Source organism: Sitophilus oryzae, unplaced genomic scaffold, assembly GCF_002938485.1.
Source record: "Sitophilus oryzae breed Bouriz unplaced genomic scaffold, Soryzae_2.0 scaffold_1111_pilon_pilon, whole genome shotgun sequence".
Taxonomy (NCBI): domain Eukaryota; kingdom Metazoa; phylum Arthropoda; class Insecta; order Coleoptera; family Curculionidae; genus Sitophilus; species Sitophilus oryzae.
Window position 1 is genome coordinate 1 of NW_022145740.1, and position 27,020 is coordinate 27,020.

General features: G+C 31.7%; 1 protein-coding gene across 7 annotated transcripts in view; it reads left to right on the forward strand.

The window, feature by feature from the left end:
* Positions 1 to 4,900: 4,900 nt before the first annotated feature.
* LOC115881689 (uncharacterized protein CG45076-like) overlaps positions 4,901 to 27,020 on the forward strand; it is a gene marked incomplete at its 5' end in the record, with an annotated part of 225,172 nt that continues 203,052 nt past the window's right edge. For 5 of the 7 annotated variants that reach the window (XM_030899284.1, XM_030899294.1, XM_030899300.1 and 2 more), the window contains 2 exon segments: positions 4,901 to 5,098; positions 21,699 to 22,052. In XM_030899284.1, coding sequence (XP_030755144.1) covers positions 4,901 to 5,098; positions 21,699 to 22,052 — 552 coding nt within the window. 7 annotated transcript variants of the gene reach the window in all.

Sequence of the window (27,020 nt, forward strand, 5' to 3'; positions counted from 1 at the left end):
ATGAAATTTCTACACCCTGAAACTAAGCATTTAAGGCCATATATTTATACGAACTTTTTTATTTATTTTTTTCTGTAAAATATGCTGCCGAAGTTTCCTGAATACAGTTCGGACCACCCTGTATATTGTATATTTATAACAAGCATACAGCTTAAAACTATTAACAAAAAATAACACTTTCAAAAAAAGGAACAACATTTCAAAAATTCAATAGACTGTAATCAAAACTTATTTCAGTTTACATATAAATTTTTAATAAACTATTTAAGAACTATTTTAATTGCATTTTAATGAATTATTCTGTTGGAAAACCTAAATTAACAAAAACAAAGTTTCCAGTGTGCTAGATGTAAAAGATTTTTTATGCACTACTGATAAAAGTTTGGGATAATCTTGGATCTTAGTTAGAAGTATTTATAGACGGACTAAAGGAATATATAGCGATATAAAAACAGGATATGTGACAACTCTAATCTTTAGATAACATTTTTTGCACAAAGTTATATTCCTAAGAATATCGCAAAATTATATTCCTTCAGTCTGTCATTAGGATAGAAGAGCTTAGATTAGATAAGAGACCTCCAAAATAATATATCAGTATGTATTTCAACTGGAGCTATCTATTGAAAAGAATTCTGGGCATTTCTCCACTAGAAGAAAATCTACAAAATAAAAAAAATATTTTCTATAACTACTGCGTTGGTTGAAACGAGATCAATTTGTCAGTGGTAAACCGACAAAAAATGCTTAGCTATTTTAGGAGGTATATTTTTCCCGTCGTCAGAAGCAAAAACACAAAGAACTAAGAAAAAATAAACATTTAAAATTTCTTAATACAACTAAATACAATTATTCAAAAAACGTTTTAGTTTATTTAGCAGTTATGTCTATTATAGAACGTTGATCTGTTAAAATGACATCACATCCAGAAATGTTTTCAAGAAATGAACCCGCTGCAAAGGTATAGACATTATATACCTTTATTATGATGATACACCTCTTTCATGTTGATATTTATTAGCAAAGGGTTCTGGCTCCAGACGAGCTTCTGGTAGCTTATGGCTATCAGCATTTGAAGACCTGGATGGCTTCTTGTAGGATATGTATAAACTAATTTGAGGTCTATCAAACTGTCTATTACGTTGTTATATGCACGTTATTTATATTGGCTATTATTCAGAAAGGATTCTGGCTATAAACGAGCTTCTGGTAGCATATGGTCATGAGCATCTGAAGACATGGAGGACTTAAGGTACGCGCACACTGACCAAAGCCGCACGCGCCGCATCGACCAAAAAAAAATTGTTTGTGTCACTTTCAATGAAGGTGCACACACTAGCCAGAGCCGCACGAATCGCATCGACGAAAATGTGGCCAGCATTGTTGGGCCAGAATGATTTTCGGTAAATGCTACTAGTGCTGCTGACGTCACACACAATTCCTTCCACTCTACGTAGGTAGTCGAAGAGGAGATTAGAAATTATGCTAAGAAAGTAAAGCAAATTTTTCATGGCTCATACTGAAAAATGTTTACTTCATCCTCAAGTGAATATGGAAATATTGTGAATTTTTGTAAATATTGTGAACCTATAACTTTCGATTCTTTCTCGTGATTTCTTCTTCTTTTATTAGCAAGGAGCTTATAATTATTTCTTGTTTGTTGTCATTCATTGTCGAGAAATATTAAAAAATACGCTTGTCACCGCAGGCAGGACTTTGGAAGCGACTGATGAGAAATCCGATTGGCAAATACGTAGTGTAGTAGGGGCAAAAATAAACAAAATAGCGAATAATGCGGCGCGTTCGGTACGGCTTAGTGTGCGCGACAAGAAAAAAAAGTGCCATTCGTGCGGCGTTGGTCAGTGTGCGCGTACCTTTACAGTTTGTGGCCAAGAAATTTTTAGAATGGTAGAAAAATTTACCAAGACGCAATGCTAAAATTTACGCCAGGCTTTAAGCCAACATAGTAAAACTGTACTGTGTTTACTAAGAGGGCATTGCGACATAATAGGCATTTAAAGCCAGTGTGATTAACAGAAGTCAAGTGCAGATTGTGTGTGCCTACAATCAGTACAATAATCATAATGTACTAAATAATGTCTATACCTTGGTGTTGGGTTCGTTTTTTTGAAGAAAGTCTCGGTATTTGACAACTAATGATATAAAGGTTTTTTTTTGTAAAATACTACTAAGTAGTATCGAAACTGGAACTAATTTGTTATTAGCGGCTTTTTACTCGTAAAACAAATTTTCTGCCAAAAAAAAAACTACTTTGCTTTTTCTACGTAACCGTAGATGGAGGCCATAGCAAAGTAGGGATTTTTTAAATTAATTTTCCTGTCATTAGAGCAAAAAAAAAATAAATAAAAAAACTAGCTTCCTTCATTTACGTATCCGTAGATAGAGCTAAAAGGAAAGCAGTGTTCTATATAAAATAAAATAGTATACAGAGAAGTAAAAAGGTCCTAACCCTTACAAGACCGAAGGAAACAACCATCAGACGACCTGTTTGGGAAATTTATTCCCATCCATAGGTCGACTTTGTTGGATCACTTACTCTGATAAACATTGAAATCGCACTTGAGCAGCAAATATACTACTAAAAAGACAAGATGTAGCGGATCTCGTCATTTGACGGCAATCGTACACATCGTACGAATCATATCATCAAATAAAACCAGCGGCCTACTAGAACAAACAAGTTTCATCTGCGTAACCATAGATGGAGCTAAAAGCAAAGTAGGTTCCTATATTATGAAATAAAATAGTATACAGAGAAGTAAAAAGGTCTTAACTCTTACAAGTGTCCTAATACGTAAGCAACGAAAACTCTCTAATATCTGCATTAAGTTCATCAGACCGCAGGAAACAACCGAATAAATTTACAAATCCGGTCGTCGGATGGTTGTTTACTTTGGACTTTGAACTTAATGTAGATATTAGCACATACGTAGGTACTGTCCACTGAAAAAACATATATGAGCACAGGCATAGCAAAGCCGCTAGAACTAATCCAAGGACCTAATTCTAAAACTTAATTATAAAGGAGGAATAGAATGCGGATTATAACATAGTCCCTTAAAACTACATATGGTTATCAAGTGTTACCTGAACAAGCTCCACTTGTATCAAGGAAGTCTTTGCTGGATACTCTACTATAAGGATCCTGAACATTATATGTCACTGCGAGGCTCTGGATCGCAAGGGACACTTTTCATTTGTAAAAGCAAGGTTAGAACCGGAGGAACTATGCTCCCATCCTATCAAGGACCTGCACAAGTTAGTGCAGGGTACAAGGAGTAGGAGAGTGGGTATAGACATGTAGAATGTTTAGCAGGGGGCTTAATCACCGCGAGCTTAGAGACCTATTGTGTTCCCCTTTCATGAAATATAGCGGGTTATAACACATAACACAACATCATTCAGCCTCAATGCTTTGAGAAAAGCCATTATTTGAGACGGCTCCACAGAGGCCAGCTCTCCATCTTCGATATCAGCCGTACCAAAGTTTATGGCATGAACGGTTGTCGTCTCGGCGTACTCAGTGGTGTCTCCCCATTTGCTCCACAGAATATGTATTTGCCATTGTTTCTCAGCTTCAATCTACTGAGGTATTCGTTGAGGAGACAGTGTCCTGTGACACCCCGTAAAAATATTGAAAAAGATTGTTCTTATTTAAATCAAGGGAAATCTTTGATTTTTCTCGGTCGTAAGTCCTGAGGAACTTTTTCTAGTGTTTTATACAGTTGGAGGATTCCCATTCAGGTTATGGATGGAGTCCTCCAGGTTCTTTAATTCCGCTTTAAACTGGTTTCCGCTTTGAAAGCAGAACGGTTCTGGTCCAGTTTTTTTTTCACCGTCCTCTGCCGGAAACACTGCCACCTGTGAGGCCTATTTTGTTTATTCCCTTTCTATATCTGCACCCATTCTCCTATCCCTGTGCCCTGCACTAACTTATGCAGGTCCTTGATAGGATGGGAGCATAGTTCCTCCGGTTCTAGCCTAGCTTTCCCAAATAAAAAGTGTCGCTTGCGATCCAGAGCCTCGCAGTGACATACTATGTGCTCCGCTGTTTCAGGATCTTTATCGCAGAGTCTGCAGCAAATACTTCCTTGATACAAGTTGAGCTTGATCAGGTAACACTTGACAGCCATATGTCCTGTCAAGAGGTCTGTTGTAATCCGCAATTTATTCCTGCTAAGCATTAGCAGTTCTTTGCGGTTTTAGAGCTAGGTCCTTGGATAAAAGCCTTGCTGTGCCTGTACCCCTGTCTGTTTCTCCAGTGGACATTCTGCTTTTCCCTGATCCAGAGTTTTAGTGCACTACGGGCCATACATTTTGGTATTCCCAGTACTGGCTCTGGGCCAAGATAAGATGCCGATGATCCTTGCCTAGCTAGCCCATTGGCTTTTTCGTTGCCTTGGATGCCGCTGTGGCCCGGCACCCAGAATAATTTAATTCTGTTCCTTCGAGACAGAGTTTCCAGTTCACTTAGGCATTCCCAGACGAGTCTTCTGGTCCAGTTAGTGGAGTGTTCCTTTTCTCGCTAGATCGTTTGCTTTTTCATTGCTTTTCAAGCTTTTTCATTGACTTCTATCACCTAAAGTAGGAGAACTTTATTTTCTTTGCCTACATGCAAAGGGTGCAGACATAGAAAGGAGATTAACACAATATGCCTCACACGTCGCAGTGTTTTCGACCCAGGACGGCCCCCTATTATTAAAAAAAAGTGGTTAAGACCTTATTACTCTGTATACTATTAAACAACTATTTAAAATATCTAAATATAACTCTTTCAACGGCAGAATACCCAGATTCTTTAGAAAGAGATAATGAGCTAAAATCAAACCACTATCAGTGACTTTCTTTTAGAAATCCAATTAAACACTTCACTTTCCAGGTTCATATCGTTCATTCGTACGACCGCATCGTACCGTACGTGGGGCACAAAAGGCTGACGGTGGTCACGAGCCCGCCGAAGGTGTTCTCGACGCGGCCCAGCGTACTCCACCGGGAGTACGACTGGATCGAGAACAAGGTGCGACCCCGCGTCGGCTATTCCGCCACCAACCGCTACCTCAACTCCGATTCGGCTGTGGTAAGTACTAAAAAGGTGTGGGTGTGTAGGAGTTAGTATTCTGGTCGGTATTCTTGCTATACTAGAATTTCTAAGAAACATAACTTATGTCTGATGACATTTGCTTAGGACAGACTGCTGATTTTTGCTAGTCATGCGCAGACTCTTTAAGTTAGGTAACTGTCTCGACAGGTGTCACCACTGGTAACTGATTATCTTGAAATTCCAGCCAAGGCTCTTATTCTACAAATTGGTAAATAATTCTCCGGTAACAAATAGGTAATATTACTGTAAAGCTATATCGCACCATTTTTCGATGTGGTCAAAGGTTCCTTGAACATAACGCGCATGCCTTTTGCATTTCATACATTAGCATGAAGCAGAGGTTATGGAATAAATTAATATCAATAATAATATATACAGGGTGTCCCAGAAATAAGTGCAAGTATTTTAAGGGGTGGTAGATCTCGATAAAAGAAACATATTTTCTCTTTATCGTTTTTCAAATAAGTCCAAAATAACGTTACGAGTTATTTTACTTTGAAAATTTCGAAAAAAAAATATTTTTTGCTAAAATTTTGAGAACCACTGGATCTTTTCTGGATTTTCTTTCTTGTAAATTTAATCTAATACCTATGTTGCCATATTATCAAAAAATTATGTTTTTAACTATACACTAAAAAAAATTCCAAAAAATTTTCAAAAAATTTCGAATTTTCCAAATTTTTTTTTTTGCGAAAAACACCTCATAGGCGTGTTTCTAGGGTTCAAATATATTACCAGTTAAAATACTTGCACCTATTTCTATGACACCCTGTATATATCAATTATTTTTTTTGTAAAATTTGGCATTTTTCGAAAAAAAATGTATTTTTTTAAATTTTTAGTAAAAAAACATATCTTGATATTATGGCAACATAGGTAGTCGATTAAATTTCCAAAAAAGAAAATCCAGAAAAAAAAACAGTGGTTCTCGAAATATCAGCAAAAAATATTTTTTGCATAAATTTTTAAAGTAAAATAACTCAGATATTTTGGACTTATTTGAAAACGGTAAAGAGAAAATATGTTTCTTTTATCGAGATTGTACAAGTCCTGAAAATATTTGCACTTATTTAACATTCACCCTGTATATAAATACTCGTTTATTAATAAAGTTATTATAAAGAATTAAATCATTTTATCGAATTTAACTTTAGACGGCACCTTACTTAAACCCAAGAATATTTCCTTTACAAATGTCAAAACATTACCAGAAACAAAAAAATCCCTAAAGATTCATAAAATTTCAAGAATACTGAAATGACATCAATCATCTGAATTTGGCCTATTTTTAATTACCTGAATTCATTATTTTTTCACACGGCTGTTTACATGTCGATCAAAACAATCAAATTCGTATAAAATTAAAAAAAAAGAAAAAAATCCTGAATAAAAATGAAACAAATATGTTTAAACCAAAACAACAAAAACATGCCTGTCGAGACAGTTTCCTAAGTTGAAGCATATGCGTATATCATGTGCAAGTACATACACTCAAAAAATTCCATAATCCCAAAAATTATGATATCACTTAGTGTTTCTGCCTTCATCAATACGGGAGGAATCAGCAACGATGAACTAGTGATCCTGAAAAACGAAAAAAGGAAGCAAATGAAGCACGAGGTACCATTTGCAACTTGAGAAAACTGTTTATTGTTTTTTAACAAAAAAATTTGTCATATATATTTTTCGTACATTGCTAAATTTAAGTTAAATACACAGATAATATTATACTGTGTTATTTGTGTTAAATATGGTTAATTTCATTACAACACTTGAAAACTAAGCAACAAATAAACGAAACAACAATAAAGTTCTAGTATGACAAGATATCGAAAATCATCCTATATGTTTTAGCTTTTAACCTATTTTGCTTGACATTTTTATTCCTATTTTTGATTATTTTTTTATATATTTTAAGTTATCGTCATCATGCTTCTTCTCCTCCTCATCTGCGCTTCAGCCATTAACCATTTTATTTGTTATACTCCTTTTGATTTTACTATTAACCATATTATATGGTTGTATTAAATACAAATTAAGCTATACATAAAACTATAGTTTGGATATTATTACACACATTATTACACACACGGATTTTTATACCGATGCATATTTTTATGTACATATACCTAAAATACACTTATACCTACAAACAATATTGATTGGTATCTATACTACACTAATCCGCAGTTAACATATGTGGAAATTGTATATGATAGTTAGTAATTATTATTATTATGGGGTCAATAATGGTAAGTAAGAGATATTACTAAATATAAATATTATTTATACATAAATATTCGAAAATGATTGAATATAGATAGTCGTAAAATAATAGTTTTTTATTTGTTATTATACAGGGTAACTTTTCTACGATGTTCTAGTATCTCGGAAACTACTGTAGCTAGAGAGTCGGTTAAATGGGGAAAGAATTGCAGTTTTGTAAGATCAAATATATGCGCTTTTCACATTTTTGAAAAAGTTGATGGCTTACTAGATTTTTCGAAAAAAACAAATTTCGGCTGTTTTAAAAATGCTCCCAATTTCATGATAACCTATTTTGCAACAAAAGTTGCAGATAATCATATCCTTAATGCGATTGTTTCCTCCGTTTTTCCGAAGCCTGTTATTTTTGACATATAATAACATTATTTTTTTTAAATTGAAACTAGAGTTACCTCATAAAAAACGCTATTTTGAAGTTGTTCAAAAAGATAAGAATTGACTATATATAACTCAGTAATTTTTCGAAAAAAAAAACATATTATAGCTTATATTGCTGAAAAGCTTAAAAAATGGCGCTTTTTATGAAGTTATGGCCAACTATGGTTTTCATTTAAAAAACATATGATAGTGTCATATGTCAAAAATGACAGGATTTAGAAAAAAAAAGGAGAACACCATCTCATTAAAGATGTGATCATCTACAACTTTTATCTGGAACTCTTTTTAAAATAGCCAAAATTTGTTTTTTTTCGAAATATCTAGTAAGCCATAAACTTTTTCAAAAATCTGAAAAGTGCATATGTTTGTCCCCGCAAAACTACAGTTCTTTCCCCATTTAACCGACCGAATATCGTAGAAAACTCACCCTGTATATGGAAGGTTGTAGAGATACTATTAGAAGAAATTAACCAATTTTAAAAAAATTACAAAGCCTAATAAATTTTTAACTTAAACCTCAATGAGTAGAGGTAAAATTAACACTAATATTAACCTTTAGAAAATATTTTATCATCCTATATGAATTTCTGAAGAAAAAAAAAGAAATTAAGTAAATTTCGCGTGAATTTACGATAAGCATATTATACTAATATGCTCTAGTAAGTGTTTGTGGCGTCACATATATTAGGCACAGTGTACATGTTTATTTTTGAAATAACGTCAAACCACAAATAAGTTAAAGCATGGTTTAGCTAAACACTTTCGTAAATAACACACATATTATTTATTATAAATTATTATTAGTAATTTTACATACAATATGTCCCCGGATTGTCTTTGCAAAAATAAAAACTTTTTTATTATTAACATTTTGAGAAAAATGCATTCTTCATAAAAAAATTTTGCTTGTTCTGTAATGATTAATCCAGTTTATACTTTTCCATATTTCCATACCGTTTTAGAAAAAATTAAAAAAAAACTAAAAATATAATTGAATTTATTCATAAAGATCGAAGAAAGAGTCAAAGAAATTCCTAAAAATCAAAACGCGATTCTATGGTAATATAATTTCGATTTCATTTTTTGAAAGATTGTTATTGATAGAATATTAATTAGCGTCATTATTTTTTGCTATACAAAATGTTAAAGAAGAACAAAATTTATTTAGTTCATGAGTTTATTGGAAGATGTGGTACTTTACAACCACAACAATATGACATTAATCAAAATTAATAATAACCATCTATCAAAGAATGAAGTCGAAATTATATTACCTTAGAAAGGCCTTTTAATTGTTTGGACTTCAGAAGAGAAAAATTCAATTATATTTTCATGTTTTTTTTAATTTTCTCTAAAACGGTATGGAAAGTTGGAAAAGTATAAGCGGGATTAGCCATTTTATAACAAGCAAATTTTTTTATGAAGAATGCATGTTTTTCAAAATGTCAATAATAAAAAAGATTTTCCTTTTGTAAAAACAATCCGGTTACATACTGTATACTATAAAACTAGAATTTAACATTTCGTAAATATAGAATATTAATAGTCGAAGGGTAATCTTTTACATATTATTCATATATACGTTAAAATATTATATTGAAAATATAACAATGTAAATGCAGATCAAAGGAAACATTTAACGTTTTCGAGCACAGTTTACTATTAGAAAACTGTTTTAAGACTTTTGTTTAAAATCTGCACATTTGTTGTTTTCAAATATTAATCCTAAACCAACCTTTACCAGCGGCAGATTGTTTATAAAATATTGGTGAAATATTAAAAAATTAACTAGCGTGTACCCGCGACTTCGTTCTCGTCAATTACTCATTTGTAATGGTGATGATAAAGCAAAGCAAGAATTTTCATTAACATACAAATTGGATGAAATTTTCTCACATTTATGTCAGCATGAGAAAAAACCATATGGCGATATTATTATATAACTTGGTAATATTTGAGAGGTAGTTTCATCTTGTTGGAATTTGACTTTCAAAAAATCCGTTTGCCAAAAATAAGCTTTTTACGTCAACTTTTTGGAACACCCTGTATGATTTTTTAAAAGAAGTTTTAAAAGTTTTCAAGCAACCCCTCCTTATCGAACCTCTACACCCCACAGTCAATCCGTTCGCCAAAAATCAGCTTTAAAAGTCAAGCATTTTAAGCAGAATCGTGATTACTTAGTGGTCATATTTTATGAAACACCCTGTATAAATTTTTAAAAAATTTTAAAATACGTAAAACAACAAAATAAAATATACGTGTTTAAGAGTTTTTCCGAAAAACTCACCGGTTTTTAAATAAAAAATATTCTAATATTTGAGGGGTGGTTTCACCCCCTTAGAATTCGAGTTTCGAAAAATCCCTTTTTATCGAACCTCTACACCCTAAAGTCAATCAGTTTTCCAAAAATCAGCTTTTTACGTCAAGCGCTTTAAGCAGGATCGTGATTAATCAGTGACCAGATTTTTCGAAACACCCTGTATACATTTTTAAAAAATCTTAAAATTAAAAAAACAAAATAAAATATACGCGTTTAAGCATTTTTTCGAAAACTTGACCGTTTTTTAAATATAAAATATTGTAATATTTGAGGGGTGGTTTCACCCCCTTGGAAGTGGAATTTCGAAAAATCCCTTCTTATCGAACCTCTACACCCTAGAATCAACCTGTATGCCAAAATTGAGCTTCTGACGTTGAGTGGTTTGAGCAGGATCGTGATTAATCAGTCACTTAAGTATTTTATTTATTAGTATAGATTATTATCTATCACTTACTTTTTAATATCGTAATATTTAATACATCAAAAATGCAAACTTGTTGAATAATATGTTAACCATCAACTTATTAGACTCTTCCTTATGACTTATTTACACAGACTTACATGTGCTACTAACATGATAACGAATTGAATGTTTTTGACGTAGAGGCTCTACTTACGTAGTCTAGTCTTCTTGACGTAAAGGTTGACGTTCCGGAAGTTTTTGGTGGAGTATAATAAGAAATAACAATAATGCAGTTTGCGACATCATGATGTTATTATATTAGTCAAAATTATAAATATTTATTGTACAAAAATAACTGGTTAATATTAAAACAACTGTTTAAAATCATGACAATATGCCAAAACAAATATAAGCTCTGCAAATTAAGCAGCTGGTTTGTAAACTAGCCGCTAAATACACGTTATTCTGCAAAGATAGACGGATTCCTTCAAAATATCAGGATATCCCTCATTTACAAAATAGTTGATGAGTTTTAAAACTAGCCTAGTATTTGTTACCACAAAAGTATGGTAACACATACTTATATACGCTTGTGTATTTTCTTGAACCTTCTTTTGGATATAAATATATTTTTATCGGGTGGCTGCAACAACGTCCCGTATAATCTTGGTCTTAAAACATCCACCCTAAGTTAACGTTTCGCCAGTTTTTATTTTAGGCATCATCAGAATCTAGCTAGCATCGATATTCGTGAACTAACATATATTAAATGCCCACTTAATGGTATAATTTCAAATTGAACCAAAAATACCTAGACCCAAATTACCAATAATACAAAAAATATATTTATATATAGGGAAATTAAAATAACTTTGGTTGCACATCATATACGACCACCAGCAAACTCCATAAGACGACGCATGGTGTCACTGATGACGTGCAACGAAAGTTGTTTTAATTTCCCTTTTTTCTGATACTAAACATATTATATAAAACTATATTAAAGGTAATAGGCTTTATAAAATTATAAGAAAAGTAAAGAAAACAAAGTGCTATGCTATATGTTGATTTTATTAGGAATATTCTCGTTAAATATTCTAATATTACTAGAAATATTAAAATTGTGCATGAACTTACGCATGCAAATCTCTGTTTTGCATTTAAAATTAGTTCCAAGGAAAGCAAAAAGGAAAATTAGACTGGATTTCTAAGTTATTTTGTTGCAAGATAATTCTACGAAATATATAATATGTTGTATACAGAGTGTCCCATTTTGATGTCAAGCATGGATTATCGCACTTATTTGTAAAACCACTTGGTTTTCAGAGAACTCAGTTATTTCTTGTCAAACCAAACATTTGGCGAAAAAGATGGCCATAGCCTTATTACTTTCCATGATACAGGTACTATATGAGGAGTTCAGAAGTAAACTGGATCAAGTCCTAGAAGATAATTATGGAGAAAATAAGAGTTATAGAGTTTCTTTAATGTTACTTAATTAAAATAAAATAAGCTGGAGCAGAAAACTCGACATGCTTTATTATATTTTAAATTGTATAATTGCAAACTAAAGTAGCTCAAAATACAAATGTGGTAATTTTTAAGAATGTTTGTTTATACTTTTTGGACTTGAACCATTTTATCTGTGAAAATATTTGAAATTTTAGATATAAATTGGTTCATCGGTACATTCTTCTCCGTAATATTAAGGGATTTGTTGACTTCACATTGCCTATTAGTAGAGTTTCCTTCGATTTTTATAAAAATTCAACCAAAACAATATTTAAATCGAAACCAAACCAAACCAAAACAATACTTAAATCGGATTTCCAAATGATCAGGACTTATTTCCAATTAAAGACCAATCCTAAATGGTTAAATCTTTATAACTCTGCCCGATACCGGTAAAATTAACAATTCTACGGCGCGTGTTTTCCACATCGGTCACCAATATATTTTGCAAAAAAAAACGTCTTTTTTTTTTCCAACGTCTTAAAAGTATTAATTTTTGTCATTTTAACGTCCAGGCATAAAAGTAAATCACTATGTTACGTCTAAGCACAAAAGTACAAAAATATATTCATTATATTGATATTAAGTGTAAAATTCAATCAGTTTACAAATTGTTGCTCGATAACTGTATTATTTGCAATGTTTGAAATTGATTAAAAAATAATTTTTAATGTTTTAAAAAAATATTATGTTCCATTCGGAATAAAAATGTACTTTTTGTGCCTCCCTGTAACGTCGGAATAGCTTACTATGGTCCTTCAAATAATTTTTACTCCTAATAAAACAATACGCTATTGTTCGGTTAGTACATTTACAATTATTTTTCGATTTATTAACTGTTATAGCTGTTATAGAAATATTTTTTATTGTTTCCTATGACACGTTTTTATAACTTTTACCGTTATTTTTTTATTTATTATAAAGTTTCAATAAAATTTTTTTTTTTATTTAAATCACATGATTAAAATTAAAAAAATCACTTGATTTAAATCACGATTTAAATCATGATTTAAATCATTTGATTTAAATCATGCCAACCTTGGAAAATAATGATAAATCAAGCTATACTTTCAGAATTAATAGATTCAGACCTTTCAGATGGCTGATAATCTGATTCACTTGATGCAAATGGTTCAGACTTTTTTTCATTGTCATCCATTTTATCAAAAAAAGATTTCTTTTAGCTCTCAACTTTTTAATATCCATTTTAAATGTCCAGTTTGGCATGCATAGATCATGACTGGTAGCACACGTTGGTTGAATATTTTCTTCTATAGATAAAGTGGAATTCTAAATTTGAATATGATTGAGTTTCTTCCAGAAGTACTCCATGCTAACTTGATTCTTCTGTTGATTTCTGGTAGTAGAAATCCCGAGCTGTTATTATATACACGTATGTTGTAATATTTCATATTCATTAATATATTTCATAATTTTTTTTATGTTTTTCTTTCTTTTGATAAAGTGGGAGATAAATATTCTGAAATGTTAGGCTTTTTTTGTTGGTAAGCGATTTAAAAAAACACTGACCTACTAGTGTTCGTTTGGATTCTACGCTACGTTCTCTTTATGTGGCGAAGTACCCAGTTTTTTTACAAGAGGCAGGAAATTAATAAATTACCTTTAAAAACTTTGACGTTTCAACACAACAAAACAAAACACTAATTCAGTAAAATACACAAAAAGTTTCAATAACCTGCTGATAATGCTAACATAGTTAGCAAAACGCGCGTTCGGTGTTTAAAAGTAAGTAAGTGTTTTAGTGTATTTTGGTGAATTGGTGTTATATTTGCTATATTTATAATGTTGAAAGTATACTTTTTATGAACATTTCTGTACTGCACAATTTATTTTACACTGTATTTATACAGGGTGAGTTTCCTACGATGTTCTCTATGAGTATCTCGGAAACTACTGGAGATACAGAGTCGGTTAAATGGGGAAAGAATTGCAGTTTTGTGGGGTCATATATATGCGCCTTTCAGATTTTTGAAAAAGTTCATGGCTTACTAGATATTCCGAAAAAAAGAAATTTCGGCTCTTTTAAAAATTGTCCCTAATTCCATTATAAGCTATTTTAGACAAAAAGTTTTCAGATAAAAGTTGTAGATAATCACATCCTTAATGAGATTGAGTCCTCCGTTTTTTTCTAAAGCCTGTCATTTTTGACATATGACACAAACATATGTTTTTTTAAATGGAAACTATAGTGGGCCATGACTTCATAAAAAGCGCCATTTCTTAAGCTTTTCAGCGATATAAGCTATAATATGTTTTCTTCGAAAAATTACTGAGTTATAGCCAATTCTTATAATTTTTAAACGATTTCATTTAGTTAGCCATGGAAACAAGTTTAAATTGTCTTTGCTCTCAGAAATGTAAAGCTGTCGCATCCAAACTTTGTAAATTAAAATAAACAAAAATTGTAAATATGAATTTTTCAAATGTAGAAAAGCATGTCGGATTATTGGTTCAACTTTTCTTGACCATACATTTTCGAGGATACGTTGACCGGTGAATGTTACGTTTTTAGAGAACTTGAAAACCAAGACATGTTAGAAAAGTTAAATTAGTTATAGCCAATTCTTATCTTTCTTGACTAATTTCACTTAGATTGCATGGTATTCTTATTCTGTTATGATTTATAACTTATAAAAATTCTAAAAAGAATATATTATTAAACGGTTCTTTACAATTTACATTACACAAACTAAAACTTAAAAAAATAATACCACTACATACATTTTAAGTTATTTTAGAAAGATTTAAGTAGAGAAAGAAAGAAGATTTGAGTAGTTTTAGAAAATGTTCAAAAAATCCGACATTGTTTGGAGTTGCATCGTTTTAAAACTGAATTTTCCTATTGTCAACTGAATTCCTATTCTCACAAAAGGCTCGGTCGACTTAATTAAACTTTTCTCGTACCGCCACTTCAAGTGCCTCTCTTAATTCATAAGTTTTTTTGTAGACCTTATTGTTAACCATACCGTATAAAAAAATCTAAAATGGAGGTCAGGTGATCGGAGGAGGCCCATGCAATTGGTCCACCTCTTCCTATCCTTGAGTTGGCATAATTATGATATAAATAATGTTTAACATTTCTTTCAATTCTTTCATTATGGGGGGAGTCATAATGAAAGTCATGTTGGACCACTCTATTGATGCGCGAGTATGTACACGCTTTTCTTCATTTGAAAAATTCATATTTACAATTTTTGTGTATTTTAATTTACAAGGTTTGAATGTGACTTCACAATCTTGAGAGTAACGGCGATTGAACCTGTTTCCATGGCTAAGTGAAATTGTTTAAAAATGATAAGAATTACCTATAACTCAATAATTTGCTGAAAAAAACATATTATAGCTTATATCGCTAAAAATCTTAAAAAATGGCGCTTTTTATGAAGTCATGGCCCACTATGGTTTCCATTTAAAAAAACATATGTTTGTGTCATATGTCAAAAATGACAGGCTTTAGAAAAAAAAGAAGGACACAATCTCATTAAGGATGTGATTATCTACAACTTTTATCTGAAAACTTTTTGTCTAAAATAGCTTATAATGGAATTAGAGACAATTTTTAAATTAGCAGAAATTTGTTTTTTTCGAAATATCTAGTAAGCCATGAATTTTTTTAAAAATCTGAAAGGCGCATATTTGTGACCCCACAAAACTGCAATTCTTTTCCCATTTAACCGACTCTCTATCTCCAGTAGTTTCCGAGATACCCATAGAGAACATCGTAGGAAACTCACCTTGTATAAATATAAATCACAAAATTACATATAACACATTCAGATATAGAAAATATCCAAACAATAATTAAAAATTTAATAATAATATAAATAACAGAATTAATAAAAATACAAAAAGAACGCAAAATTTATTATAAAATTCCCTGGAATATACACCAGTAATGCAGCTTTATGCAAAATGCAATACATTGTGACGTCTCACAGCATAAATTTCATAAACATCTAACAGCTTTTAGAAGCCAGTGCAAGAACTAAATATACATCTCTCGCATATAACTGCCCACCTCCATTTATTACTAGGTATTTATGTGTCACAAACTTTCGTAATACCTGTTATACGGTGAGTTAAGTCTAAGCAAAACCAACGCACTTTGTTTCACATTTAATACAAAATGATTAATGCCTATGATCGTAAAAATTTCTTGAGTTGACCTTGATATTGTATTTAAATTGGCCTATATCGCGATCAATTTTAGAAAGAATTCGAAAAATTTTGATTATTTTGCGCAGCTGTTAGTCATTTTAGCTGGAATTTGATATATTCGAGACATCTATTGGCATAAAGTGGAGCTTGTAGTGAAGAGGCGACAATTTAAAATTGCATTTCGCATAAAGGTTGCATTTTGATGAAATTTATTTCATAAAAAGTACTTAAAAACATAAAATAAGTAATATAAAACATAAAAAGGGTACTTAGAAACATAAAATAAGACTGCTTGGTGATAATAAATTCTCAGTAGGTATTTCTTTATAATAATAAATAATTTGTCATATAAAAATACAGGGTGTTTCAAAATTCCGTGGACATAGAGCTATTACGTATATTTGGAATCAATATAAGTTCATTGGACACAATTTACCTCTGTAGGGGGCCCAGAAATAAGTGCAAGTATTTTAAAGGGTGGTAGATCTCGATAAAAGAAACATATTTTATCTTTATCGTTTTTCAAATAAGTCCAAAATAACGCACTTATTTTACTTCGAAAATTCTCAAAAAAAATATATTTTTTGCTAAAGTTTTGAGAACCACTGGATTTTTTGTGGATTTTCTTTCTTGTAAATTTAGTCTACTACCTATGTTGCCATATTATGAAGAATTTTTTTTTTAAATAAAAACTAAAAAAAAATTATAAAAAAAATTTCAAAAAATTCCGAATTTTAAATTTTTTTTTCGCGAAAAAAACTTCATAGGCGTGTTTCTGGGGTTGAACTATACTACCAGTTAATTTTAACTTACTGTTAATTTTACTTGTTAACTATACTAACAGTTAATTTTACTTGCACTTATTTCTGTGACACTCTGTGTACAAAAGTGCTTGGTTTGTCCGCTAGACAGCATTAAACTTTTAAAATAAATAAATAAATAAATGCCTTTATTGTCAAAAAATTTTTTCAATTTGTGGACAAAGGTAAACTAACAAACAAAGTAAAAAAAAACAAGGTACACAAACAAATAAACCAAAGATAATACAAAACATTATACAAATAATATTGTCAGTCTTATTGTTAAAATAAACATATATAAATGTTTACAATGTCAAAGAACAAAAAAAAATAAAATAATATTCAAAAATATTTAGCCAGTTTATAGCAAAATATCAATGACCTCTAAATAAATTAATTTCGATGTCATTAGTAAATATAGCAATAGCAAACATTAGACCAGTGTTTTCAAGATCAAATTCGATTTGATACGGCGTAGATATTACGGCGTAGAAAGCCTTGTCTAGTAAATAAGAGTTCAATGCTTTGCGAAATGAAAAAAATGATGTTATGGATTTGATTTCAAATGGCAGGTGAGTGTGCATTTTTTTCGAGTTGTATAATATTGAACTTTTAACTAACTCTGAGCGTGGGGTAGGTAGATAAAGATCTTGCTCCGCGTTCCTGAGTGGATAAGTGTGAGATGGCCTTTCTTGAGAAGCTGATACATGTTTACGTATTAGGCAAACGGATTCAAATATAAATAAGGAAGGAAGAGTCAATATTTTTAATTCTCTAAAAAAGCCCCGGCAATGAGTTCTGCTGTTTAGTCCCAGTGAATATCGAACAGCTCTCTTCTGGAGCTTGAAAATGCGGTCAAATTGAGCCGCACAACACGTACCCCAGAATGGAAGGGCATACCTGAGGTGCGACTCAAAAAGTGCATAATAAACAGTTCTAGCCACTGACAAGTTAAGCTCCTTAGAAACAGACCTTAATGCAAAACAGGCAGAGCTCAATTTTTTCGACAAAGCTTCGATATGTATGTCCCATTTCAGAGAATTGTCCACAACAAGCCCTAAGAATTTTACGGATTTTACGACGTCAATGGTGGTGTTGTCAAGTACAAAAGGCTGCAACGAGTTTTTATACGACAAAGCCTTAGTTTTAGAAATGTTGAGACTCAGGAGGTTCGAATCGCACCAAGATTTAATGGTGATTAAGTCATTTGATATAATCCTATGAAGTGCCGCGATGTCCTTGTTGCTCCAAGTGAAGCTAGTGTCGTCCGCAAAAAGACATATTTTGCCACTGATGTTTATGTTAGCAATGTCGTTAATAAAAAGAAGAAACAAAATAGGGCCTAGTACTGAGCCTTGTGGTACTCCACATTCTATTGGCTTGCTAGAAGACAACGTGGTATCCACCCTCACAAGTTGACTTCTGTTGCTCAGATACGACTTAAACCATTCGAGAGATGATCCCCTGAACCCATAGTGCTGCAGTTTATTAATTAGGATCTTATGATTTACACAATCGAACACCTTAGAAAAATCACAGAAAATTGTTGCTGTAGAATGATGGTTGTTTAGGCTAGAGTAAACTTTATTAAGGAGGGAAAACATAGCGTCATTTGTGGACTTGTTGCTTAGAAATCCAAATTGATATTCAGTAAGTATTTTGTACTTAAACAGAAAAGATACCAGCCTGCTTTTAACCAACCTTTCTATGATCTTAGATAGCGTTGGAAGGAGTGCAATTGGGCGATAGTTAGAAGCTTCATCTTTGTCTCCTCCTTTGTGCAGTGGAATGATTATTGCCGTCTTAAGACATTTTGGAAAAATACCACTTTGGAACGACATGTTTATTAAAGTTGTTAGGTGATTCAGAGTGCTTTCTGGCAGATTCGAAAACATTTTTAAAGTTAGCCCGTCGGTCCCTGAAGAGAATTTATTTTTGATGGTATTAATTGTACTGCGAAGCTCTTCAAGAACTACGGGCGAAAAAAAGAAACTGTGTAAGTTTACATTATCATTAGAGAGATAAGAAAGTGGATCATGAGGAGGACATATGGTATTAGTTAAGTTTTTCGAAAAAATAAACACATTTTTTTAGATATTTTAAAAAAAATTTTTAGATATTTTAAAAATAGTTATTTCGAATAAAATTTTGGGTGTCTATGTTTTGCTAAGTGCTCTAAATTATTCGACTTTCACAAAAATCAAGAAAATGTACGGGAAATGTCAAAACTATTTCCACGGTCTATCTATATCCGCGGAATATTAGAACTCCCTGTATAATTCGTGTGTGTGCTATGGAATAATAAATTCTCCAAAAATTTTTCCTCAAAAAATTTCCTCGTTTTTCTACAACAGATAAAAGATGTAGTAAATACTAGAAGCATCATTTTACGAAAAGAAAATCTGTTGTCGGTGGACTTGGTAATTATTTATAACAAAATTTAAGTAAGGGTGGAGATAGTTTTCTCTCTTCCCGCACTTTTTCTTGATTTTTATAAAAGCCAAATGTTAAAGCACTCAGCAAAACATAGACACCCAAAATCTTATTTAAATAGAAATAACGGTTCTTAAAATAGCTGAAAAAATGTGTTTATTTTTTTAAAGTTTGATGCTCTCTAGTGGACAAACGAAGCACTTTCGTACAGAAGTTAATTTTGTCCAATGAATATTCGGACACCCTGTATATTAGTATAATTTTTGGTACTTACTGTTTATCTGTAATCATATACAATACAAGGCTTCGTCGCAAGTCTTTTTGATCATACTGTAAAATGAAACCTGCCCATTTAATTTTCATAATTCACACGGATATGATATACAATTACTAAAAATAAACTACAAAATTTAGTATATTATTTGTACAATCCCCTGAATATTTATTTCAAAAAATCTAAAAAAAGTTGCTGTTTCTTAGTTTGTTTCTTTCTGTATATATACATTTGAAACACACTTATATTTTGAAGGATATTTGCATAAAAATACAACTGCATAAAAATAATTAAATTGCGTAAAAATAATTAAATTTTTTTTTTAATTTTTAATAATAATTTATAAATTATACAGGGTGAGTCTTAAATAAGTGCAAATAATTTCAGGGGTGGTATTTTTCGACCCTACGAACACGTCTATGAGGTTTTTTTCACAAAAAAAGGATGTTGAAAATCGTGCATTTTCTTTTAACTTTTCCTGTATATTTTTCGAATACTTTTTAGATCTGCCTGTTCACCGCAAATTTTTCCACGGTATAATTTCTTAATCTCTGATATTACTACAGTTAGGTACAGCTTTACTCTATGGTTACGGCACTAAAAGGGATCAGAGTTGCTAAACTACACGTAGTAATTAATAAACTGCATTTACTACATGTCACAAGTAGTTTTTTAAATGTCGAGTAGTAAATGTGTAGTTTATGTAACTAATGTAGTTTTTTTTAAATAACAGTGAAAACATAACCTAAAAACTTTGTCGATCAATTTAAAGAAATAAAAAATCTATATTTTGTGAATTTGTTCCTTATTATGTGATATTTTTGATACTTAGTAGTTAAAAATGCTTGGAAGGCGTCGATGTCTCCAGTCTCCATACCTTGCTCCATACCTTCTGTGAAGAGGGGAATTATGAAGTTGTGCCTTTAGATGTAAAAAATCATATATTCTCCTGGAGAATGTCTATGGAGAATTTCTCCATAAGAATTTATAGTTTATTTTGTGTTCAATGTTACTTTGTATTTCGTAGAAAATACACTTTTGTTGGAAAAAAAAATGTCTTTTTTTCTGATGTTGTTTAACTTATACAAATATAATATAACTTCATACTTCCATGATAAGAATTTGGCTTGATTTTTGTCTAAATTGTCTGTTTTACTATATTTTTTTTAGGTAGTTTTTAACGTAGTTTTTGTGTAGTTTTTGAAGGAAGTTTTTAAAATTTTAAAACGTAGTTAATACAAAAAACTACGCGTAATTTTTGGCGTAGTTTTTTGCTTCATAAACTACTTAACAACCCTGAAAGGGATGCAAATACAGAAAAAAGCCAGTGGCTCTCAAAATTTTTTCAAAAAAAATCACTTTTTTTTAATTTTCAAACTTAAATAATTCGGTTATTTTGGGCTTATTTGAAAAATGGTAAAAAGAAAATATGTTTCTTTTATCGATATATACCAGTTCTTAAAATATTTGCACTTATTTAAGACTCACCCTGTATACATTCAATTTATAAGTGAGTAGATTAAACTGAAAATAAATAAAAAAGTGCTACAAGCTCTGCAGTAATTTTTATAAAAAACTTCATAACATTTTAAGCACTTATTACTATGTTACCCTAACCTAGAAATTTAATAATACAGTTTATTACATTAATAAAAAACATAAATAATGATCTTGGAACAAGAGTATACTCTGGATTCAAGGTAATATTTTTTAATCAGTGTGGCATGTTTCAAGGTAATATAAATAACTTCCAAGTTCAAAAACATTAACAAAAGAAATTATACAAATACTGAATTAACCAATTAGCAACCATATTTAGAAACCTTTAAAATTACAATCTTACATTTTAAAAGCATCATTAGTCAATATAATGTAATTAAAAGTAATATTAAGAATAAGACTAACCAAATATAACAGGTATTACAAAATGAATAAATACTGAAATAAAAAGTACCACGATAAAAAAAATGAGATCAATTCACAATTTCTAGCGAATATATTACTCCAGCTACCCCATATCTTCAAGCTACTATACCACTCTTAGCCTCCCAAGCAGCTATTACTACCCGAAAGCCTACAGATGGTACTACGATTGGCCCAGAACGTACACCTCTTACTGGCCCAGCTATTACAGCTCGTACTGGCCCACGTACTACAGCTCCTACTACCCTAGTAGCTACTATAGTTACTGGCCCTACAGCTACTACTCCAGCTACTGGCCCTACTACCGATCGTGCTTGGGTAGTTTCTTCAGAAACTACTACCTCAGTTCTTCGCCTTCGCTTTACTACAGATCGCTGGACTACCAATTTAGCGAACTCGAAAATAAAATTAACAATTTGAGCGTAAGTAGTTGTGTGTAGGTGTGCTTCTGTTTGTGTCTAAGTAGGTAGATTATATACGAAACAAGTAATTTCATTGGTTTATAGTGAATAGGGTAGATTATATTAATTTTTGGTCATAATACACTCACCGCCACGAAAAACGGGCACCTTAAAATTTTCATGTAATTTAAAGTTTAATATATTTTGTTCTAGTGGGCCGATTTTGATGATTTTTTAAGCGATTTGTAGCTAGATTATTTGACTTTTAGTATCTCTTTCTAAATTAAAAATGTAAGTTTCCATCTGTCAATTATACGAGGCAAAACAAAATGTTGATATTTTGGAGAAAGTTTGAAACACCCTGTCGAATTTGTTAACAAAGCAAGGAATTTAAAAATTATTTTATTATCTAGGTACGTCTTTTCTCGATAGTTTGTTCTTTGATTCATCCCAATAGCTTTATTTTTCTTGGAGATGTAGTAATTTAGGCTTTCGCCGCCATCGCTTGAAGAAATTTGGTTTTTCGGTCGGTTAGAATTCCTTCCTAACGTTTTGCTAGCATGAGTGGATAACATCCTCAGAGGTGTGTTTGCTCCGACTGCTCACACTAGACTGATGCTTCCGCGTCGGCGTAGCGGCCGAGGGGGCGTATGTATCGGCCGAGGGGGCGTGGCTTGTTCCGGTGGTGGTTCTTCCGGAACTGGTCTACTTCTCTGTGCTGCTACCATTTTATGAAGCCTAGATATAGCTGGATGCCAAATTCTGTTTAGGTAGAAAGTTTCTTCCTTCCTGTTGAAATTATTTGGATGTGTGTGAATTTCAACAGCTTCCCTGACCAGACGAGGATGATATCCAGATGTTGTGGCAATGACTTGCGTGTCTTCGAACTGGATTTTGTGATCAGCATCTCTTAGAGCCGACTTGTCCGTTTGCCCTAACCTGCAGCTTTTCTTGTGTTCCGTAAATCTCGTTCCTACTGAGCGTTTGGTAATTCCCATATATACGCTACCGCAGGAACAAGGTATACGGTAGATCCCTACAGGGGATAATGATTCCTTTTTGTCTTTGGCTAGTCTCAAGCAGTCCTTTATTTTCCGGGTAGGTTTGTATGTTGTTTTGATGTTGTGCTTCCTGAGAACTTTTCAAATCCTATCGGTGACCTGGGAAATATATGGAAGGAAGGCCTTATTAATGGTGTTATTCTGTTCATTGACGTCAAGTCTCCTCTGCTTAGGTGCTAGCGCCGCCTTTATTTCTTTCTCATTATACCCATTAGCAAGAAAGGCTTTATTTAAGTGACTTAGTTCCTCTTGTATATGATCCTTAGCACAAATGCGTCTTGCTCTATTTGCTAATGTTCCGATAATCCCGTGTTTTTGGTTTGGATGATTATTTGACAGTTTGTGCAAGTACCGGTCTGTTTGAGTGGGTTTTAGATACACAGTGTGATCCAAATAGTCTCCATTTCTCTTGACAAGCACATCGAGGAAGGCCAGTTGGTTGTTTTCTTCGGTTTCCATGGTAAATTTTATGCTCGGGCTCTGTGTGTTAAGGTGATGAAGGAAGTGTCGGCTATTGTTGCTTTAATTGATAATGGTAGAGATCATGACTTAAAACCATATATGCTAGAGTAACTGCCCAATAAACAATAATAATATGGTTTTTCAAAGACGGTGAGATTACATAAATCATAAACACTATTTTATAGATCTGTTGACTATAGGACCAAAATCAAACACATGGTTTTAATGTAAAAATACGAAGAAATATTAGCGCCTTCTTCAAAAGTCAATATGTCCAAAAAAATGGAGCTATTGAGATCAATTAAAAAAAACTATTGGGAAAATATACACCTAGATGGTAAAATAATTTTCAACTGGGTGTCCCAAACTTTCACCAAAATATCAACATGTTGTTTTCCCTCGTATAAATTAAAGATGACAACTTTCGTTTTTAATCTAGAAAGAGATACTAAAAAGTCAAATAATTTAGCTACAAATTTCTTAAGAAATCATCAAAATCGGTCGGCTAGAATACAATATATAAAACTTTAAAATACATGAAAATTTCCTTTTGAAAAGGTAAATTAACAATCTATACTTAGCACTTTGGATTATTCCTCTAAGATGGTCAATAAAAATATTATTTACATCTTTGTTGCTTTTTCTCTGATCTTACATCTGTTTAGTAGTATTATTTATGTCGTTTTTTTGTTACTTGTTAAATTATATCTTATTATTTACATAATATACAAAGTATTTTATAAACTATGGTCATTTTAGAAAACTAGAAAAAAATAAAGGTTATAAAATTGTGATTTTAGAAACTAAAAATATAAATCACATCTGTGTATTTTTATAACATTATAACGATATAAGAATATTCGTTAATAGGTTAAGAGGCTTTGTAATAAAATATTCATTGTTTTCTTAGGCAGAAAATAAGACAAACATTGGAAATATATTAATTGTATTTTATAAAAACAATAACACGAAAATATTGAACTTTCCGGATACCGAATTACGAAGTAAACCTTGACGTTCCACTGACACACTAATCGAAAGTTTGAGCAAAGAACATACGAAAAGAGAATACGGGCTACATTTAGTAGTCTGCATGCATCTTGTATAACATGCTGAGCTTTAATTAAAGAAGATGTTCACGTACGTTGTAATCTAATAAATCTGATAAAATCTCTTATCTAATGAATATGGAGCTTAGGATATAAAATTACTCAGATACCTTGTTCCTTACGTCTTAAATTAAATATATTGATTACTGGAAATTCTTTATTTAAACCATTTTTATTAAAGTTTGTATCTGTGATCTGTGATTGACTTAAATGATTATTTAGAACAACTAAGAAGAAAAATGATATTATACCTTTTGTATTATTAGATTTTGGAATCAAAGTATCATAAAACTTACGTGCAATACAATATTTATAGGTGTGTTGTTTTTTATTTAAGTTCCATTGGAACTTGTTGGCGAAAGATTTGATGTTTTAGTCATAAAGTATTTCTTAATGATTCATTTAGATAGTCTGAGCCAACAATTTTATCGATAATAATAGGCTTAATACAGGTGTGTTCGTATATTGTTCAGAAAAAAAGTATAGAAATAAAATACCTCTAAAGAAAGTGACTAATCAAACCTACACATATTTTGAACTGAGTAGTTTATATTTGTATTTTTGTAAAGAACTTTTATTTTGATTTATAATTTTTTTTTATTTAATTATAATTATAATTATTATTATACTATTTCACATCTGTCAATGTTTGGGGGACTAATCAATTTCTTCCAAATGTGCGGCATAACATATTTCTTGAATTCTATTAGTTTAAATATTAAAGCCTAAAAAATGGTTGATTAGCAACAATAATCTTGATAATATTCTATATACTATTACTCCTTAGTTGTTAATAATATTAGAAATTTGACTCAATTATTTTAATTTTGATAACAATCTTAGGTATATTTATGATAATAAATATGGATAATAAAACCTAATTAAATTATTAAAGGTTATTAAAGGTATAGAAGAAGAAATATAGTGCTACAATATTTTTATTATATTTACATTGTATGCACAGGGTGCTTCTAGATCTCACTCCAAATTGGGAATTTTACTTTGAGGAAAAAATAAAAATCCCAAATTATTATTACTCTAGTAACTAGTTACTTATTAATTCTGATGAATGAGTTTTAGATGCTTTGGTTTCATTTGTTTATGGATTTTTTAATTTTGACTACTTTGGATATCTTAATTTTAAAACTGTATGTCTCACGTCAAATTTTCAGTTAGCTGCTCTATCGACCACCACTGATCGTAATATACTTTTACGATTTTTGTTTATAATTTCATTTACTGTTGTTGATTGGTTGATTGAAAGGTTTACTTATTTATTTACATGTTGATGTTATTTTGATAGATACATTACAAGAGAAAAAGAAGGGGGAGGGTCCGAAAATGCTTAGTTTCGGAGAGACAGGGTGTAGAAGTTTCATTTTTATTTCGATTTTTTCCAAATGAAAATTGATGTCTAGGATTTTTTTGACATGAGAAATTTGATTTTGATGTCAATATGATTTCTACTTGTAGAGGGTGCCACCTTTGGTGCATATTTTTTAACTGGTTTGAAGAGTAATAACTTTTAGTCCGTACCTGTATAAAAATACCGAGTAAAAAATATACATTTGTAACGTTTTTAGTTCGTTACATGTCTTTTTTATATATAATATATGATGTCTGGCATATCGTCACCCGATTCCGTATCGTTCGGGCCTGATGATTTATTTGACGAATTTTTACGTTCTCTAGTCCACAACCCTGTTTTCGTTTGACACAACCCTGTTATCGCTCTGTGGAGGCGCGCGCTGTCAACATCGCTTCTGTCAACTCTCTGTGATTTAACTTCACTTTTGGTTAGACTGTTTTGGCCTGTCAGACGCCATTAGACCCAGTTTTTTTGAGAAATGGTGATTATTTAAATCTTGCTGTGTAATCTGAATCAGCTGCTATTTCGAAGCTACAGGTAAAGATGAGATATTATCCTTTTAGATTCGTTACTATTACTGCGTATTTTTAGGGTAGAGTTGCGTGATGCCCCAACCTAACTTGTAATTGTGTTTTGCTGGCACGTTGGCGTCCCTTTTCTTTTGTCCTCCAGAATGTCACATGGAAGGAAGGACAGGTTCTTTATTATTTAGTGAGCCCTCGGAAGTAATTCGAGGTAGGTTCATTGTTTATAAAATCTTGTTTGGTTTTAAACAAAAGTTTCATATTTGTAGGGTCCAAGGTACGGGTAGTGCCTTATGTACAGACATTCTCTTATGTACAGATGTCCTGTGGACGAGTGTCCCCAGTAAGAACGATTTTTTCTTACATCTAAGTGCCACAGCGTGGATGTAGCTTGAGTCCCATGCTGCTTCACTCCCATTTCTAAGCCTAGTCAGTAGCTACGGCTGTAAGGATTCATGGTGTCC